This window comes from Lepus europaeus, chromosome 2 (assembly GCF_033115175.1).
Source record: "Lepus europaeus isolate LE1 chromosome 2, mLepTim1.pri, whole genome shotgun sequence".
In the NCBI taxonomy this organism is placed as follows: Eukaryota; Metazoa; Chordata; class Mammalia; order Lagomorpha; family Leporidae; genus Lepus; species Lepus europaeus.
Genome location: NC_084828.1, coordinates 141,335,677 through 141,353,098, shown reverse-complemented (window position 1 = coordinate 141,353,098; position 17,422 = coordinate 141,335,677). Strand labels below are relative to the sequence as shown.

The window sequence follows — 17,422 nt, the reverse complement described above, 5'->3', positions numbered from 1 at the left end:
CTCCATCAGGGCCTCTACCTGGGTGGTAGGTGTCCAGCACTCAGACCATTAGCTGCTGCCTTCCCAGGTGCATTAGCAGTAAAAGCCAGGTAAGAAAAGGGCCGTCTATGACTTGACCCAGTGGTCAGATATGGGATGCTGGTGTCGCGAGGCATGGCTTACCCCACTGCACCACAGTGCATGGATTAGTGGTTTTCACACGGGGTTCCTTGGAACCCCAGCACACCCAGAAGAATCTTAGGGCTGCTATAGGAGGTGCTGATGTGAGATGAAGCTTCATCCTCACTCCAAGCAGAGAAGCCGCATCTTTAATATGTGATAAGGGGCTGGCACCGTGCCTCAATAGGCTAATCCTCCGCCTTGCTGTGCCGGCACACTGGGTTCTAGTCCCGGTTGGGGCACCGGATTCTGTCCCGGTTGCCCCTCTTCCAGGCCAGCTCTCTGCTATGGCCCAGGAAGGCAGTGGAGGATGGCCCAAGTGCTTGGGCCCTGCACCTGCATGGGAGACCAGGAGAAGCACCTGGCTCCTGGCTTCAGATCAGCGCAATGCGCCGGCCACAGTGCACCAGCCATGACGGCCATTGGAGGGTGAACCAATGGCAAAGGAAAACCTTTCTCTGTTTCTCTCTCTCTCTCACTGTCCACTCTGCCTGTCAAAAAAATAAATAAATAAAAATTAAAAAAAAATATGTGATAAAGAAGGTTTCCAAAAGCCCTCGGAATAAAATCCTGAACTTAAAATAGTGGCTGGAAAACCATCACCCTGTGTAACAACAGTCACCATCCTTGTTAGACATGTAGCACTTGTCCAGACTGTCTATGCAAGCCATGGCTTGGTTGTTAGTGCTCCATAACTTAATAGCTGTGTGACCCTGGGCACACACTGCACCCTCTCTGTGTGTCCCTTTCCATCTGTGAAACGGGCAGCATGGTGTTAACTTCCTCATAGGTTGTGATGAGGATTAAATAAGTTGATAGATGTGCAGCACTGAGAACAGTGCCTGGCACGCGGGAAGTACACTTGGCACCAGCGGTCACTGTTCTGAACAGTTCACCTCTACAACTTTATGAAAGCATTGTTCTATCTCCCATGTTAAGGATAATAAGCAAACATCAGTGAGTAGCCAAATAGTTTGTCACAAGTAGTTAAACATCCAGCAAGTTTCAGAACTAGAACGGCAATGTAGTGCAGCTAAATCCAAATCCTTTGCTCTTGTGCACACACACACACTCGCACACACACACATGCATGCACACTCGCACACACATGCACACACGTGCACACGTGCACATGTGTACACACACATTCACTGAGGCCATAGGCAAAGTTCACAACTCTGATTACAGCTGCACAATTTGCCATTTCAAGTACTACACTACTTTAGTTAAAATTCCCAAACAAAACGGCCACCACAGCAACTATAATATTAAGAAGCTGGTGCAGAAGAATGGCTGACAGCTCAGCTCTCGGCTTGATGGCTCCTGAAGGTGTGACTGGGGGAAGTACTAAATCTCTCTGAGCCTCAGTTTCCCACGTGCAAAGAGCGGAAGTAAACATGAGACGAAGCATGAAATCGCTTAGCCGTATCAGGCCGATGATCAGTGCTCCGCTGAGTTACCTGATGCTGTCCTTGTCCTCATCACCTCTGTTTTTTTCCTACTTTTCAGTGCTACAGGAACTCCCACATTCCCTGTTTCGATCGAGCTTCACCATAAATACTGATAGATGTCCTGGACGTAGAAACTGAGATGCAGCTGCCTGCCATTGCCCTTGTCATGTGATGGGTCTGTGTAGGGGTCAGTGCCAAGGGCAGGTTTTCATTCATGCAGGAAGGACCCCGCACACCTACCAGAGGTGGTGCTGGGGTTCAGGACCGTGCTCAGTGACCAGGAGTGTGGGGCACCTAGGGGACTGCTCCCCTCAGGATCTTGGAGCTGGAATCTCAAGGAGGCAAAGCTCAGGGATGTGCAGACCAATGCAGAGCAGCCCAGCTGGGATCAGCAGCTGCACACACACGAGCCAAAAAATGTGCAGAGAAAGGAATTAAAAGGGGAATTTATTTCGGTGCAGAGACAAATTTGAAATCCAGGCACAGTTTTCTCAGAATATGCACTTCCATGAACTTTTTGAAGACCTACATATAGTGCTTTCTGAGATGTAGCAAGCACTCCTGGGAGGTGGGACAGCCAGAGACAGATGCTCGTGCGTATGGCCAAGGCAATTGGAAGGAGGCAAGGTTGAGGGACTGGCCCAGGGCAGCACAGCCAGTTACCAAGAACCTGGATCCTCTGGCTCCATGTTCCCAGCCCAGACTATAGCACCAGAGGATCTTGTTAGAATAAACTAATGCATTTGTAAAAATATGTAGATACCAGAGTCCCACCTCAGCTCAACGAGCCAGGATCTCAGGGCGCTCTCTTGGGCAGCTGGCAACTCTGCCTTCACCCATGAGGCCCCCTGTCACCACTGCAGATCTGCCAATGGCCTTTCCAGCTCCACAGTTGGCAAGACCTGTGCTGTGCAGTTTGGCCCTTGTATAAAATCACACTTCACAACTTAGAGGAGACAGGAAGATTTTTCTCTAATTTCTCAAACTTAAAAAAAAAGCTCTAAATAGCTCCTTGTCCTTAATAAAATCAAAAATATCAAGAATAGCTCAAAGCTTAGTTTGGGACTTTTTAATATCAAAACCTTTTCAAGTTATAAAAGCAACATGTGTTTACAGCAGAAATGTGAAAAACACAGAGAATTCTTAAACCACCTAAAATCCTGACACGTGGGACGATATTGTCTGATAACACTTTGCACATTTCATTGGGACATTATTTTTATATCCATGCATATTCAGAGCATCTTTAGAGTTTTCAATAAATTTTTATAATACATGTGATGCTATTATCTTCTTCCTTTATGTAACCATATCCAGATAATTTTTATGTGATAAAATATTCCTTAAAAACGTGAATTAGATGGCAGTGTAGAATTCTGCCATATGGATTTATCACACCTCATTTAACTGGCCCCTTTTTGTTAAATATTTAGATTGTCTCCTTTTAAGTACAAATAAAACAGTGCTGTAGTGAGCATTCTGGGATGTGCCTTTTGGGCATCTCTGCTGCTTTCCTGACCAGAAATGTTAGAAAAAGCTATTAATGTAAAATTGTCAAATCGCCCTTCGTAAGATTGCATTAATTGCTGTTTGCTACACCGAGTGGAGCTTATTAATGCAGATCCATAATGAAGTAATTTATAAATAGTTGTGTAAAAGAATTGACTAGCCAGCAAAGGCTAATTGTGGGAGAGAGAGTGAGAGACAGAGAGAGAGAGACATAGGGAAGGTGGGAGGGGCAACACCCTGGGAGGCTGACAGTCTTTCCTCGTGGTGTTCCCTCCTGTCTTTGTGCAGGAGCCCTGCTGTGCATCTGTGCTTAGCCCAGGTGTTCAGAGCCCAGAGCCTTGTATCATTTGGTGCTGCCGGTTTTCACCCCCGACCGTAAAGCTAGAGCTGAGCACGGAAGGCCTGTATTGGTGAGCACAGAAGATGGCAGCTCTCACCTCTGTGTTCCATCTGCCAGAATGCGGCCACGTTGCCCCCACCTAACACAGGAGAGGCTGTGACATGGGCATTGGTCGCTGAGTGTGTCCAGGAGCTGAGGACACAGGGTTCAGGGTTAGAGGGATGCATGGCAGTGTCTACACCATGAGGACATTGCGTGTGTCCCTGTTCCCTGCACCCCCACTTCCGTTGGTCCTTCTTCTCCGGGCCCTTTCTTCTTTCAGTTGCTTTTCCTGATTTCTCCCCAGCACCTGCCCCTCTCAGTAACCTCCCCGCCGCCCTGAGCAGCAGGTGGGTGCTGGGGCTCCTTGTCCCTGGCGTGCAGCCCTCCTACTACTGCTTGTGTTTCCCTGAGATCAGTGAATGACGCGTGGCTCACATACTGCGTCCCTACAGGGCTTTCGAAGAGACGGAGGCCACCCTTGTTCCGTGATCACGAGCAGGCATGGTAGAGGTGTCAGCTTGGTGGAAGGTGCTAGAATGGCCCCCTTCCTGCAGGGAAAGGGAGGTGGTGCTCCCACACCCCAGAGGCACCCAGAAACATCACTGGGAAGAGTTGGGTTGTCTGCTGGGGTGAGGGGCTCACTCCAGGCTGGTGTCAAGGCAGATCCCAGGCGAGACCTGGGGCAGTTTAGCTCCCCGGCTCAGGAGAACAGGGAGTGTGAAAGCCAGGACCTGACTCTTGTCCAGGTGTCTGAGGTCAGTGCCTCAGTGCAGGGTGGGGAGAAGGACAATGGGGAGAGTGGCTTTGGTGACAATCTGGCAGGGCACAAGGAGTTTTCTTCTTGTTCTTGTGCCACATGGCCATCCAGAGTTGGGCTCAACACCAGAGGGCTGCCTGCCAGGAGAACCCGGCAGCAGGAGCAGATATGGGCCTGGGAGAGGACTCCCGAGAGAGGCCAGGAGCTGGGGAGGGATCAGGAAAGTTCAGCTGGAATGCAGAGGTAGGGGCCAAACAGAAACGGGGTTACAATCGGCATAAAAGTCCCAGCCATCCAGAAAGGGACCGTCATTCATCACGTCACTTCCCGCTTCAGGATTTAGAGCAGGACCAGTCTTCCTGGGGGAGGGGGTGGGAGAGAAGGCAGCAATCTGGAGTCTCTGCAGAGCCTCTCCACAAACCAACCCACTCACCCTCGGAGGGACCCATACCTAGACACCTGCTGTGACATGAGAAAGTCGTGAACTCCACCAGCTTTTGAAAAAGGCTCTATGCTGCTTTCCTCTTTATCTGCCTCCCTCGCCTCTGACCATGACCAGAGCTAGAAGGAGATTGGGGGCTGTGGGGTGGAACAAGGAGACCGAAGGCACGGGCCTTACCCCATGCCTCCCTGCTGTTGGCTGCAGAGCTGTGGGTCCAGGCTGAGTTGGAGGCGGGGTTGCAGCTTGTAATCAGATGCGATGTCTGATGTGTGGCTGGATTGGCCTCCTCAAGACTGTTCCAACATCTACAGTGATGGGAAGGCTTGAGGATCTGCCAGAGATGTGGACAGAGAGGAGGGAAGGAAGCTTCCTGAGGAACTCCTAAGGACAGGAAAGCAAGGCGGTGGGCTCCCGAGCCTGTCTCATCAGCAGTGCGCTGTGTACACCAGGGGCCTGGCGTGTGCGTGGACCACAGCGGTCAAGTCACAAGAGAGGGACAGGAGCTGCCCAGGCTGGAGGGTGTTCCCAGCAGGAGTCTCTCTTCTTTCCTGGCCCCTCCTTACCCCCAGCCTCCCTGTCTCCAAATACAAACAAAGGCAAAAATGCTTTCTTTCTATACAAAGGTACTTCTAAAAAATTCATGGAGAAATGGAATTAAAAGATAAGTTTATTTGTATGCAAAAAATTGGAAATGCATGCAAATTTTTTATGATATGAGTTTTCCATAAACTTCGTGAGGACCTTTCATAATTTTTTTTTTGACAGGCAGAGTTAGACAGAGACAGAGAAAAAGATCTTCCTTCCGTTGGTTCACTCCCCAAATGGCCGTTACGGCCGGCGCACTGCACTGATCCAAAGCCAAGAGCCAGGTGCTTCTTCCTGGTCTCCCATGCGGGTGCAGGGCCCAAGCACTTGAGCCATCCTCCACTGCCTTCCCGGGCCACCGCAGAGAGCTGGACTGGAAGAGAGCAACCGGGACAGAACCGGCTCCCCAACCAGGACTAGAACCAGGAGTGCCGGTGCCGCAGGCAGAAGATTAGCCAAGTGAGCCGCAGTGCCAGCCCATATGTTCTTTTTTTTAGAACAGTCTTTTTTATTTATTTGAAAGAGAAAGAGAGAGAGAGAGAGAGAGAGAGAGAGAGAGACCCTCCATCTCTGGTTCACTCCCCAGATGTCCACAAGAGCCAGGACTGGGCCAGGCCAAAGTCAGGCTTCCAGAACTGCATCTCCCATGTGGGTTGCAGGGACTCAAGAACTTGAGCCATCTTGCATTGCTTTCCCAGGCTCATTAATTGGGAGCTGGATTGGAAACGGAGCAGTTGGGGCTTGAACCAGTGCTCCAATATAGGATGCCACTGTCACAGGCAGCAGTGAACCCACCTGCACCACAACCCCAGTGCCCCCTCATATTTTCCTTTTCTTTAAGATTTATTTATTTATTTGACAGAGTTATAGAGACAGAAGGAGAGGTATATAGAGAGCTTCCATCTACTGGTTCACTCCCCAAATGGCCACGGCTGGACCAAGACGAAGCCAAGGGCCGGGAGCTTTATCCAGGTCCCCACATGGGTGGCAGGGGCTCAAGCACTTGGGCCATCCTCCGCTGCTTTCCGAGGCCATTAGCAGGGAGTTGAATGTGAAGTGGAGCAGCCGGGATATGAACCAGTGCCCACATGGGATGCTGGCATGGCAGGCAGTGACTTTATCCACTATACCAAAACACTGGCCCCTCCTCATATTTCCTAACAGTTTTCAATATAAATTATATGGGACCATCTCTCTAATGGTGGGAGGAACAAAAATACATAGTAAAATCCAATGAGCAAGCTGGGGTGTTTTGCCAGAGGCTCAGAGTGATCACCCAGACACTGGCCTGGGTAGGCCCCCGGCACACTTGACAATGGATGGTCTCCTTCCTGCCACTCTCTGTGAGAAAACAGCTCCTGGCACGCCCTGGCCGCACTGCCGTGGTCACGAGGCAGGGTACTCGCCCTCCTAACAGCGAACAGCTATTGAGCACCTGTCCTGCACAGATGCTTTGCACGCATCTCCTCATTATTATCAATTAAAATGCTTTCACTGGCCAGTGCTGTGGTGCAGTAGCTAAGCCTCTGCCTGTGGCACCAGCATCCCATATGGGCACCAGTTCGTGTCTCGGCTGCTCTACTTCTGATCCAGCTCTCTGCTATGGCTTGGGAACTAAGTAGAAGGTGGCCCAAGTCCTTGGATCCCTGTACTCACATAGGAGACCCAGAAGGAGCTCCCAGCTCCTGGATTCAGATCGGCCCAGCTCCGGCCGTTGAGACCATTTGGGGAGTGAACCAGCAGATGGAAGACCTTTCTCTCTGTCTGTAACTCTGCCTCTCAAATAAGTAAATAATTTCTTTTAAAACCATGGGTTTCATTTACAATGGATGTGAAGCCCAGGTCAAGCTGCTATCAGACAGCCAAGAAGTCAAAATAACACAGGCATTGCGGAGTTCTTGTGCCTGGAAGCGTCCAGGGCTGTGAAATAGGCCCCGGCCCCTCTCCCCTGTGGTTTTGCAGCTCTACACTACAGGTGTATCCATTTCCTGTTGGCAGCCGCTCCAAGACTCCCCCCCCCCCCCATTACATGCCTCAGCCTCCAGTGAGAAAGAGAGAAAGGCTTCTTCCAGAATGGCTCAGAAAAACTCACATCGCTGCCCTGAACTGGCTCACTTGCCAGTTCCCCACAGAAACCCTGTGGCCAGGAGAATGGCTAGTACTGCTGCACCTGGACCAACCACTGTGGCAAGGCATTGGCCAGGATGAGTCAAGCTCTTCCCAGAAGTGGACTGGTGTTGGCCAGGGTTGTACATAACCTCCTACTCTTAGGACACATTAGGATATTCCATGGTACAGTTAAGACACTGAGGCTGGCCAGGTGAAATAGCTCCTGCTGTCACTCAGAGACCCGGGGCACTCGAAATCTGACTGCAGGACCCATGTTCTTCCCACTTGCACATGGTGGCCTGCTCATTCTCCCAGCATGGATGGAGCGTGCCCCTGGGGGGTTTCTGTGTGCCACGATGTGATAACCTGTGGGTTCTCCAAGCTCTGGTCCAAGAGCAGCTCCTCTTCTGCCGATTCACAGTATCTTGTGGCTGCAGGCATTGGGGCCAGGCTTCTGGGAGGCTTGCGAAGCAGGCAAGGAGGTTTCTATATCAAGACAGAAAAAGGTCCTATTGACTGGGTGCAGAGAGGCAGGTGCTAGTCCATGGCTTTGGAGAGGCACAGAGTCTCGTGCTAGGGAAGCAGTGTGCCCACCCCCTCCCAGCTGCGAATTGGGCAGCAGCTCCTCTGAAGAGACTCAGCAGGGAGAGGAGAGGAGCTCTGTGGCTGGTTATAGAGCCTGATAAAATAAAAATAAAGCCTGCAGGGGCCCGGTGCTGTGGCGTAGTAGGCTAAGCCTCCGCCTGCAGCGCCAACATCCCATAGGGCCGCCAGTTCTAGTCCCGGCTGTTCCTCTTCTGATCCAGTTATCTGCTTATGGCCTGGGAAGGCAGTGGAAGATGCTCTAAGTGTTTGAGCCCCTGCACCCACGTGGGAGACTTGGAAGAAGCTCCTGTCTCCTGGCTTCTTTTGGCTCAGCTCCGGCCATTGTGGCCATCTGGGGAATGAACCAACAGATAGAAGACCTTTTTCAGGGCCGGCATTGTGGCTCACTAGGTTAATCCTCCACCTGCGGCACTGGCATCCCATATGGGCACTGGTTCTAGTCCAGCTGCTCCTCTTCCAGGCCAGCTCTCTGCTGTGGCCCGGGAGGGCAGTGGAGGATGGCCCAAGTGCTTGGGACCCTGCACCCGCATGAGAGACCAGGAAGAAGCACCTGGCTCCTGGCTTCAGACTGGCATAGCACCAGCCATGGCGGCCATTTGGGGAGTGAACCAACGGAAGAAAGACCTTTCTCTCGGTCTCTCTCACTGTCTATAACTCTACCTGTCAAATAAAAATAATAATAATAAAATAAAATAAAAAGAAGACCTTTCTATGTGTCTCTCCCTCTCCCTGTAACTCTACCTCTCAAATAAATTTACAAACCCAGAAGTCTCCCGCAGCAGCTGGTGGGACTGGCAGAAGCCCCCTGACCCTCCTACAAAGGTCAGCAATGCCAACAACAGCAAAGAGCTCCTTAACCCACGTGGTGTCCACCTGGAGCCGATGCAATCACTGAGCCTCAGTTTGGCCAGTATTTAAAGCCCAACAGAATTCTCCGCAGTTTTGCTGTAGGCTCTCCCGAGTCTTCCTCTCCCATCTCAGTGAGCTCCACATGTGTTCTGGAACATCTTGATCAGAACCCACTGGACGGCCCCGTGGCTTTGCCCTGCCGAGCTGTGCTCAGAGGTGGAGCAGCAGAGGTGGACACAGGGGGCTCCCTCACTCCCCCACCCCTCCTTCTGCTTTTCAGAAATGAACCGGCACCACTACGCCCTGTACGTGCACAACTGCCGCCTCGTCTTCCTCTTGCGCAAGGACTTCGACCAGGCCGACACCTTTCGCCCTGCAGAGTTCCACTGGAAGCTGGACCAGGTAAGCCTCTCGCCTCACACCTGCCCCTGCCCACGCCTTTGCAGGAATGGGCAATTTGCTCCTGGTGTGGCGATGGCAGCTGGTGGGGACCGCAAGGTCCCGGTCTTTTGCCCATTTGTGGAATGATCAGCTCAGGGGGACACCCAACATCTTAAAGTCAGGATGGAAAGTGTTTTCTGAAAGCCACTGGAGGTAAGGGTGGGGTACACTTCCCAGCTGGGTCGCCGCGGGGTGGCAGGTGTACCGTGTCTGCCTCATCCATTTGCTCAGCGTCGAGCTCGTGGGACGCTGGCTCTCCCGACACCCGGGCCTGTGTTGTGATCTTCATGCACGCTCCATGTCTGCCCTTTGATGCCTGGCTGCCTCCTTTGGGTGATGGTGAGCTTGCTTCTGGTGACACCAGCTTGAGGACAGACACCCGGCGGCTTTGAAGTAAGCGGTGACAGCGCTGGCGCGGGCTTCTCATCACAGAGGCCACTGCGTCACACGTGTGATGACAAATCCTGGGTCTGGTTTGCATCCAGCGCTTTGAAGTGTCTGCTTCCCAGGGCTGTGCCGTGTTGGGACGGTGGAGGTGGCACTCACCTCTCTGGGTGTGGGTACTCAGCCTGGAGGTGGCCTGGGCGGAAATGTGAGAAAGGCCAGGAGTGGGTTTTATATTATCCAGAGGTCGGCCCCATCTCAGCTGGTGCAGGCATCCCAGGGGTTTAGGAAGTGAACCAGTGAACGGGGGGGCTCTGTCTAGCTCTCCAAAAAACAAATGGGTTAAATGACCAAGAGGCCATGTGTCCACAGCGCAGAACAGGTGCAGCTTAAGGAAATGCTGGGAAGGACGCCCGCTGGGTGACCCGTGCCGCCTGGGTGATTTGCTTTCATCCTGCCCCACCCACGTCCTGAGCTGAGTGCTTCCAGGAGCCTCAGTCATCTTCTCTTCCCCCAAAGCCCGCTCTCTGTACCCCCTGCCTCTCCTGGTCTGGGCGTCACAAGTCACAATGCTTTCTCATCTCCTTCCCGATTGCTCCTCCTCCACCCCAGCCTGGCCCCACTGCGGCTGATCTCAGAGAGAACTGATTCACCTGGCGCTGGGGGTGAGGCCTCCCCGTTTATCCTCATGGAGGGCCATGCAGGGGCTCTGGGAAGCAGAGTCTTTGCTAGGATGCTCTCTCAACGGTGCCACCTCCTGGCAACATGACAAGACCCAGGGTACCAGGCTGATGGGAAAGTGGAGCCCAGTGGCAGCGGCTTACCCTGCTCTCCCTTGGTCCCACCCTGCTGCTTCCAGGGCCTCTGCAGAGATAACACCTGGCCTTGTGCGTGCTCCTCTGAGCCCGGAAGGCCAGCTCCTGCAGGAATGAAGTCTTGACATTGTTCGTATGATTTCTCAGCAAACTCTCAGCCAGGTCTTAAAGTGCCAGATGGCTTTGATGGGATGTTTTCAAATATATAATACAAATGGAAGCGAATTAAAATAAATTCCATATTGTGATTTTAATAAGAACATTGCCACACTGGCTGAGATCATTCTAGATGCCCCGCGGCGTTTTCTGAGATGCGATTGAGAAACAGATCCAGGCAAATGAAGTCACGGGGTTTGAAATTAAAAACGGGCAAAGGGGGAATTTTGGTTCTGCACAGAGAGAGAAGTGAATCTAGCCATTCTAAAACCTGTTCCTACAGTGGTGAATTTAAGGAGAACCGAGTCTCCTAGAATGCCTTCCACACTACCCCCTGTCTCACTGACAGCTGCCAGGGCCTGCGCTGTGCCAGGCAGACAACACAGCTGTGCCCAATTCTTCCCAGTAATCCTAGGAAGCCCAGGCCCAGGACCCAGCCCCAGGTTACCCAGAGCTAGCACCCACCCTGTCCATGATGCTATGTGGCTACTTTAATGAGCTTGCCAACTAAAATGTGAAGCATTTACATTTTTTAATTTAAATAATTGAGGCCAGTGCTGTGGTGTAGTGGATTAAGCCACCACCTTCAGTGCTAGCATCCAAAATGGGCACCAGTTCAAATCCCAGCTACTCCACTTCTGATCCAGCTCCCTGCTAAAGACCTAGGAAAGCAGTAGAAGATAGCCCAAGTGCTTGGGCCCTTGCACCCACATGGGAGATGTAGAAGAGACTCCTGACTTTGGCCTGGCCCAGCCTTGGCCATTGCAGCCATTTGAGGAGTGAACCAGCAGACAGAAGATCTTTCTCTCCCCCCGGCCCCCACTCTATAACTCTGCCTTTAAAATAAGCAGATCTTTAAAAAACATTAGATAACTTAAATTTAGAGACCAGGATGGGCCAGCACCATGGCTCAATAGGCTAATCCTCTGCCTGCGGCGCCGGCACACCAGGTTCTAGTCCCGGTTGGGACGCCGGATTCTGTCCCGGTTGCTCCTCTTCCAGGCCAGCTCTCTGCTGTGTCCCGGGAGTGCAGTGGAGGATGGCCCAAGTCCTTGGGCCCTGCACCCGCATGGGAGACCAGAAGAAACACCTGGCTCCTGGCTTCAAATCAGCGTGGTGCGCCAGCTGCAGCACACCAGCTGCAGCGGCCATTGGGGGGTGAACCAACAGAAAAAAGAAGACCTTTCTCTCTGTCTCTCTCTCACTGTCCACTCTGCCTGTCCAAAAAAATAAATAAAAAATTTTTAAAAATAGAGATCAGGATGTTCACTGCAATGCACAATGTCCATCATCCTGACAAGCCCTAGGAAGCACGTGTAGCTCGGGCTCTGCCTCCCTGCTCGACTTACTCTGCTCCGACTGCCACACAGGGTGCATGTCTGGGCCCTTACACAGCAAAGTTCCCCTTTCTCACACTTGAGGAGGCCGGGAAGTCCAAGATCATGGTGCCTCCCAGCGGGGTCCCGCTGAGGGCTCTGCCTGGCCGTGTCCTCACAGGACAGCAGAGAGCTCGAACCAGACCTGTCACATTAGGCTCCCAACCATAACTGAACATTAATTCCCTCTTAAAGACCCCATCTCCAAATATATTAGGGTTAGAGTCTCGAGGTGTGAATTTGGCCGGGGACACAATTCATTCCCTAGTGTTCTTGTAACAAAGAAGTGAACATGAGGGGCTGGCGCTGTGGCACAGCGGGTTAACACCCTGGCCTAAAGCGCCGGAATCCCATATGGGTGCTGGTTCTAGTCCTGGCTGCTCCACTTCCTGTCCAGCTCTCTGCTATTTTCTGGGGAAGCGGTGGAAGATGGCCCGAGTCCTTGGGCTCCTGCACCTACGTGGGAGAACCAGAGCAAGCTCCTGGCTCCTGGCTTCAGATTGGTGCAGCTCCAGCCGTTGTGGCCAATTGAGGAGTGAACTATCAGGTGGAGGACCTCTCTCTCTTTCTCTCTCTGCCTCTCCTCTCTCTGTGTAACTCTGACTTTCAAGTAAAATAAATAAATCTTTAAAAAAAGAAAGAAGTGAACATGAACATATTTGAAGACTGCGTGCTCATAGCCGGAGGCCCAGCTTGCCTGGCCAGCTGCCGCCCTCTGCACGAAGCCACAGTGCACAGGGCGAGGGGACCCTCGGTGACACCTGTGCTAGCAGTCGGGTGGTGTTTAGGGAGCAGCCCTCCTGTTCTTTCTTCTCCTTATTCTGCTCCCTGTGTGGGCAGAATCTGACCACAAGTTTCAGGGATGCAAACTGCTTGATGCCTAGAAGGTGCATGCCTGTTAAGGCCTCCTCCCTCAGGAAGCCCTCCTGGATGGCCCCTCAGCTCTCCATTCCACATGCAGAGCTCCATTCTAGCGCACACTGGGCAGTGGTTGCCCGTGTGTCCCACCTATCTGCTGGATGCACTGAGCATCTGGTGGGCGGGGCCGCGTCTCACCCATCTCTGACTTCAGTTCGTGTTGCAGCCTTGCGCACACAGCATAGGGGGCACCTGGTCAAGCTTTGCGTAGCCTTGTGGTCGAGGGACAGAAGGAGAGAAGAAAAGCCCGGAGATCTTTGCAGTCTTCCTGGCGATTGGTGGATCTGTTGGTTGACGTCACTGAGCATTTTTACGTTTCCTAAATGTTGCCGTCTTTCTACTCTTTGAGTCGCAAGCTTGTTTCGTCCTTGCTCTTGACATTTTATCTCAAAGAGCCAATGGGATTTGCCACCAAGGAACCTGTAACCGTGTGGCCAAGGCCAGAAGGGCCTCAGGCCAGTCGAATGCATTAAGTGTGTTCAGACTGCTGGTCCACCTTGGGAATTTCACAGACGCTTTCTCTGCTCTATGCCTTATGGGAACTCACTTATGTCTTCAATCAACAGTGTATTCTGAGTACAAGAAAATGAGCCAGGCTCTGTGCAGTGAGCCTGGGCTGAGCCACTCAGAGAGGAGCCTCTGCCTACTGCAGGTTGCCATGACCATGGGTCAAAGAGACCAGTTACAAACACTGCAACAGGTGCTGGGGCAGAAGGCCCCTAGGGGGCAGCTGGGGGCAGCTGCGGGAGCTCACGCAGGAGCACCTGAGATGGACACGTACTAGGTGGTAAGAGCCTGGGAAGGCCTCTGGGAGGGGACATGTGGACAGCAGAAGAGCTCCCTGGCCCAGGACCAGACAGCCAAGGTAGCAGAGCGGTGAGCAGGAGGGCTGTTTCAGCTTTGGGAGAGGTAGGGCCTAGCATGGGGCAGGAGGGAAGACTTTGGCAGGTCCAAGGACATAAGTGCAGAGGAGCAAATGGAAATTACCATCCCAAGAGGCTTTTTATATCACGTTATTGAGCGGGTCCTTTATCCCTAAAGAAACGGGACACAACAGAAGCAGCTGTAGTTCAGTGGAAGACTTAGGATGCTAGGGGTGGACAAGCGTGATGAGTGCTAGCATGGATTCATCCTGTGTATCATGTGTACACAAATGTAACTCAGGTCGGGCCATTCAGTGGGCACAGTGACAGGAGCTGCGTCAGAACCAGGGTCTCCCCCATCCTGTCTCCGCAGCCAGAACCAAGCCCACTCGAGGCAGGCAGGCTTGCACAGCTGGCTCCCTGTGGGCATCCAGAGGAGTGGGACAGCTGCCATGGAGCCGCTGAGTGTGTGTAGCCCCCCAGCCCTGCACCGTAGAAGGCCTGTGCCAAGGTGGATGACATCCAGGTAGACCCAGTACCAGGTAGTGCAGGGAAATACCTCTGAAGCCCAGTGCCTCTCCCTGGGTGATTCTAACAATGGGCAGACGGTCATTATTGAGCCATGATTACTTAGGGTCTACTCACTCGTGTGCCTAGAGTCTGCAGTGTGTCGTGTGCAAACCCACGCAGAGAGGGGGAGCAGGTCCAGCTGCCAGCACGCACAGGCGAGTTGTGTTAATTTGCGTTCAGATGATTTGAATGTGGTTGACTCAGTGTCGCGGATGCTAATGCCCCTCCCTTTGGAGCTCTTGGTGCTTGGAGGCAAACCTGCTGATGTTTCCATTGTGTCTGTCTCACTTATTGGAAGGCTCAGCTTGAGTGACAGCCTCAATCGACCAGCGAGAGCACAGGGACTTCCCTAGTCCATACGGGGTGGGGGAGGGGACGGCATCAAGCCCAAGATGCAGAAGACGCACTCGTCTGGCCGACCCCTGGCCTCTCTGAGCCGGAACGTGCAATAGGCACCAGGGTGAGAGAGAACTTACTCACGCTGGGGACATTCGTGGACCGTCGTGGCTTATACTCTGTTGCTGTGCCCTGGGGGACATTCCCCTGTGGGAGTCCTCACTCCTAATCGTCATGGGCACAGAAAACCAGCAAGAGTGGGGGACGACACCTGGCTGGGTGCCCTGAAGAGTCAGGTGCCGTCGCTTCAGGGCCCCCAGGATCCAGGCCCCCAGCAGCTGCTCTGCTGGTTGTTCAGTATCTGGAAGTTGGATTTGCATGTAAAATCCCCCCAAGTTTTGATAGCTCTTCATTTAAGGTGCGCTGTGGTCATCTTTTTCTGAGACTACCGATTGCAAATGACTCTGGTATGAGAAAACCCTTTGCTAGCAAATCTGCTTAAGGACTTTGGGGCGCATTTAGCTTTTTGTGAACCCTTCCCGTCCTGCCAGTTCCCTGCCTCAACCCCAGGGTGGGACCGCCTGCAGGGAGAGAGCACGACTGGCCCCCAGCAGCCCTGGAAGGAAGGGGCACCCGTGAGTGGAGCCGGGTCCCTGCAGCCCAGACTGTGGCATTGACGGTGCTCCTCCTCCCACAGAAAGGTAAATTCACAGGCCCAGGTTTCCCCAGAGTCAGCCCCTTTGCCTGCCAAGTCCATGCCACTTGCATAAGACTCCAAGCTCGTGGAAGCAGCTAGAACAGCAGGACTTCTTTGCGTGTGGTGAGGAAGGAATATGAGAGCAGTGCACAGCCGGTTTACTTGTGTCTGCTCACTCAGCCGCACGGTGGGGGAGGCCGAATAGGTTAGTCCCCTGGGTATTATAGCCAAGTGCCCAGGCCCCAGAGTGCTCGGTCTGTGCGGAGCAGGCAGCTCCATGAGCAGACGACTCAGGCTTTGTCCACACTCCAATCCAGCTGTTCAAGGCTGACTCTTGGGCCCACTGGCCGCGGTTCCTCTGATGCAGTGTGGCCGCCCCCTTCAGCGCCTCTGCCTGCAGCCACGCCTGCTTCTCTCTGGCTTCTGCTCACCCAGGCGGAGTCCCGAATGACTTTTCTGCGGTGCCACCTCGCAGGGTTCTTCTGAAGTGATGGTGCCTGTGAAGCGGGTCCCAAACACAGTAGCTCACACTTGAACTTGCACAGAAAACCTAGACTCCTCATTTCTCTGCAATGGATACGGGCTCCGGGCCCCTCTCCCTACCTCTTTCCATCTCCAAAGAACTTTCTAGCCCTTCAGCAAGAGGTGGCTTGGGAAGAGGAGAGTCCTCAGACACACATGGCACACGCGGTTCTCCTGGGTCAAGACTGTGTAGTGGCTGGAAAGATGGCTGCTCACCACAGCAGCCCCTGTCTGAGCCATGTTCCCGTCCCGTGCCTTGAAGCCTCTCTGATGGCAGCCTGCTCGTGCCAGCTCCCTGCTATACACCTGCCCTTGAAACCTCTGTGTCTCCAATATCTATCTATCTATCTATCCATCCATCTACATCTGTCTATCTAAAAGGCAGAGTGGGAGAGAGATCTTCCATCTACTGGTTTACTCCCTAAATGGCCACAATGGCTGGGGCTGGGCCACACTGAAGCCAGGAGCTGGAAACTCCATCCAGGTCTCCCACATGGGTGGTAGGAGCCCAAGTATTTGGGTTATCTTCTTCTGCTTTCCCAGGCACGTCAGCAGGGAACCAGGTTGGAAGTGGAGTAGCCAGGACTCGAACCAGTACTCATATGGAATACCAGCATTGCAGGCAGCAGCATAACCCAGTATGCTACAACTTGATACCTCTTTGCTATGCCACCTCACTGCGGGCCTCCAGAAATCTGGAGTTTTCTGTTGCCTTACATAGAAAAAGTGTGTGCGTGGGTGGTGGAATGAAGGATCTGGAGATGGAGACATTATGCTGGATTTAGCCTTATGGGCCCAGGGCAATGGCCAGGGTCCGTAGAAGACAGGAGGGCAGAGCGTCAGAGACAGAGCAGGAGATGTGATGGCGGAAACAGAGGTCAGGGTAATGGGAGACCACAACCCAAGGACGGTGACAGCCTCTGGGAGCTGAAAAAGGGAAGTGGATCGATTGTTGCCTGCAGCCTGCAGAAGGGACGTGGCCCTGCCGGTTTCTTGATCCGAGTCCACTGAAACTCATTTCAGACTTCTGACCTCCAAAGCTGTCAGATAATAAATCTGTGTGCTTTTAGCCCGCGAAGTTGGTGGTAATTTGTTATAGCAACAACAGGTCACTCATGGGCCTCGAGGGGCCCTGGTCCTGCCTCCACTCCTACGTGAAGCCCCTCCCATCTCCCCACGCCAGGAGGAGGTCCCTCCACACCACTTTGGCTGTCACAGGGAGGAAGAGGCACTGCCTTTCACTGTCCCAGGCTCTGCCTGCTCCTCCCATTCTCTCCTGGCTTTTCACCTGGCCTGCTTCCTCACCAGCCCAGGACTAAGATCCGTAAGGGACAGATTTCAGCTTCCCCTCCTCTCCAAGCCAAAGGTGCTGGGCCTCCTCACCAGCACCGAGAGGCAGAACAGGAACGTCCTCAGAAAGGAGAACTGGGTCCTCTGTGCCTGGTTCTGGAAAGGCTTTGGAAAATCTGTTTCTTGACGGAGTGCCACCTATACA

At 53.0% G+C, this 17,422-nt stretch overlaps 1 protein-coding gene across 1 annotated transcript in view; it reads left to right on the top strand.

Moving 5' to 3' along the window:
• The window catches only part of CLSTN2 (calsyntenin 2), a 352,520-nt gene that overhangs the window by 273,163 nt on the left and 61,935 nt on the right, over window positions 1-17,422 (top strand). Inside the window, exon 8 of the mRNA XM_062182012.1 lies at window positions 9,130-9,251. Within this exon, the coding sequence (XP_062037996.1) occupies window positions 9,130-9,251 (122 nt within the window). The remainder of the gene's footprint in view (window positions 1-9,129; window positions 9,252-17,422) is intronic.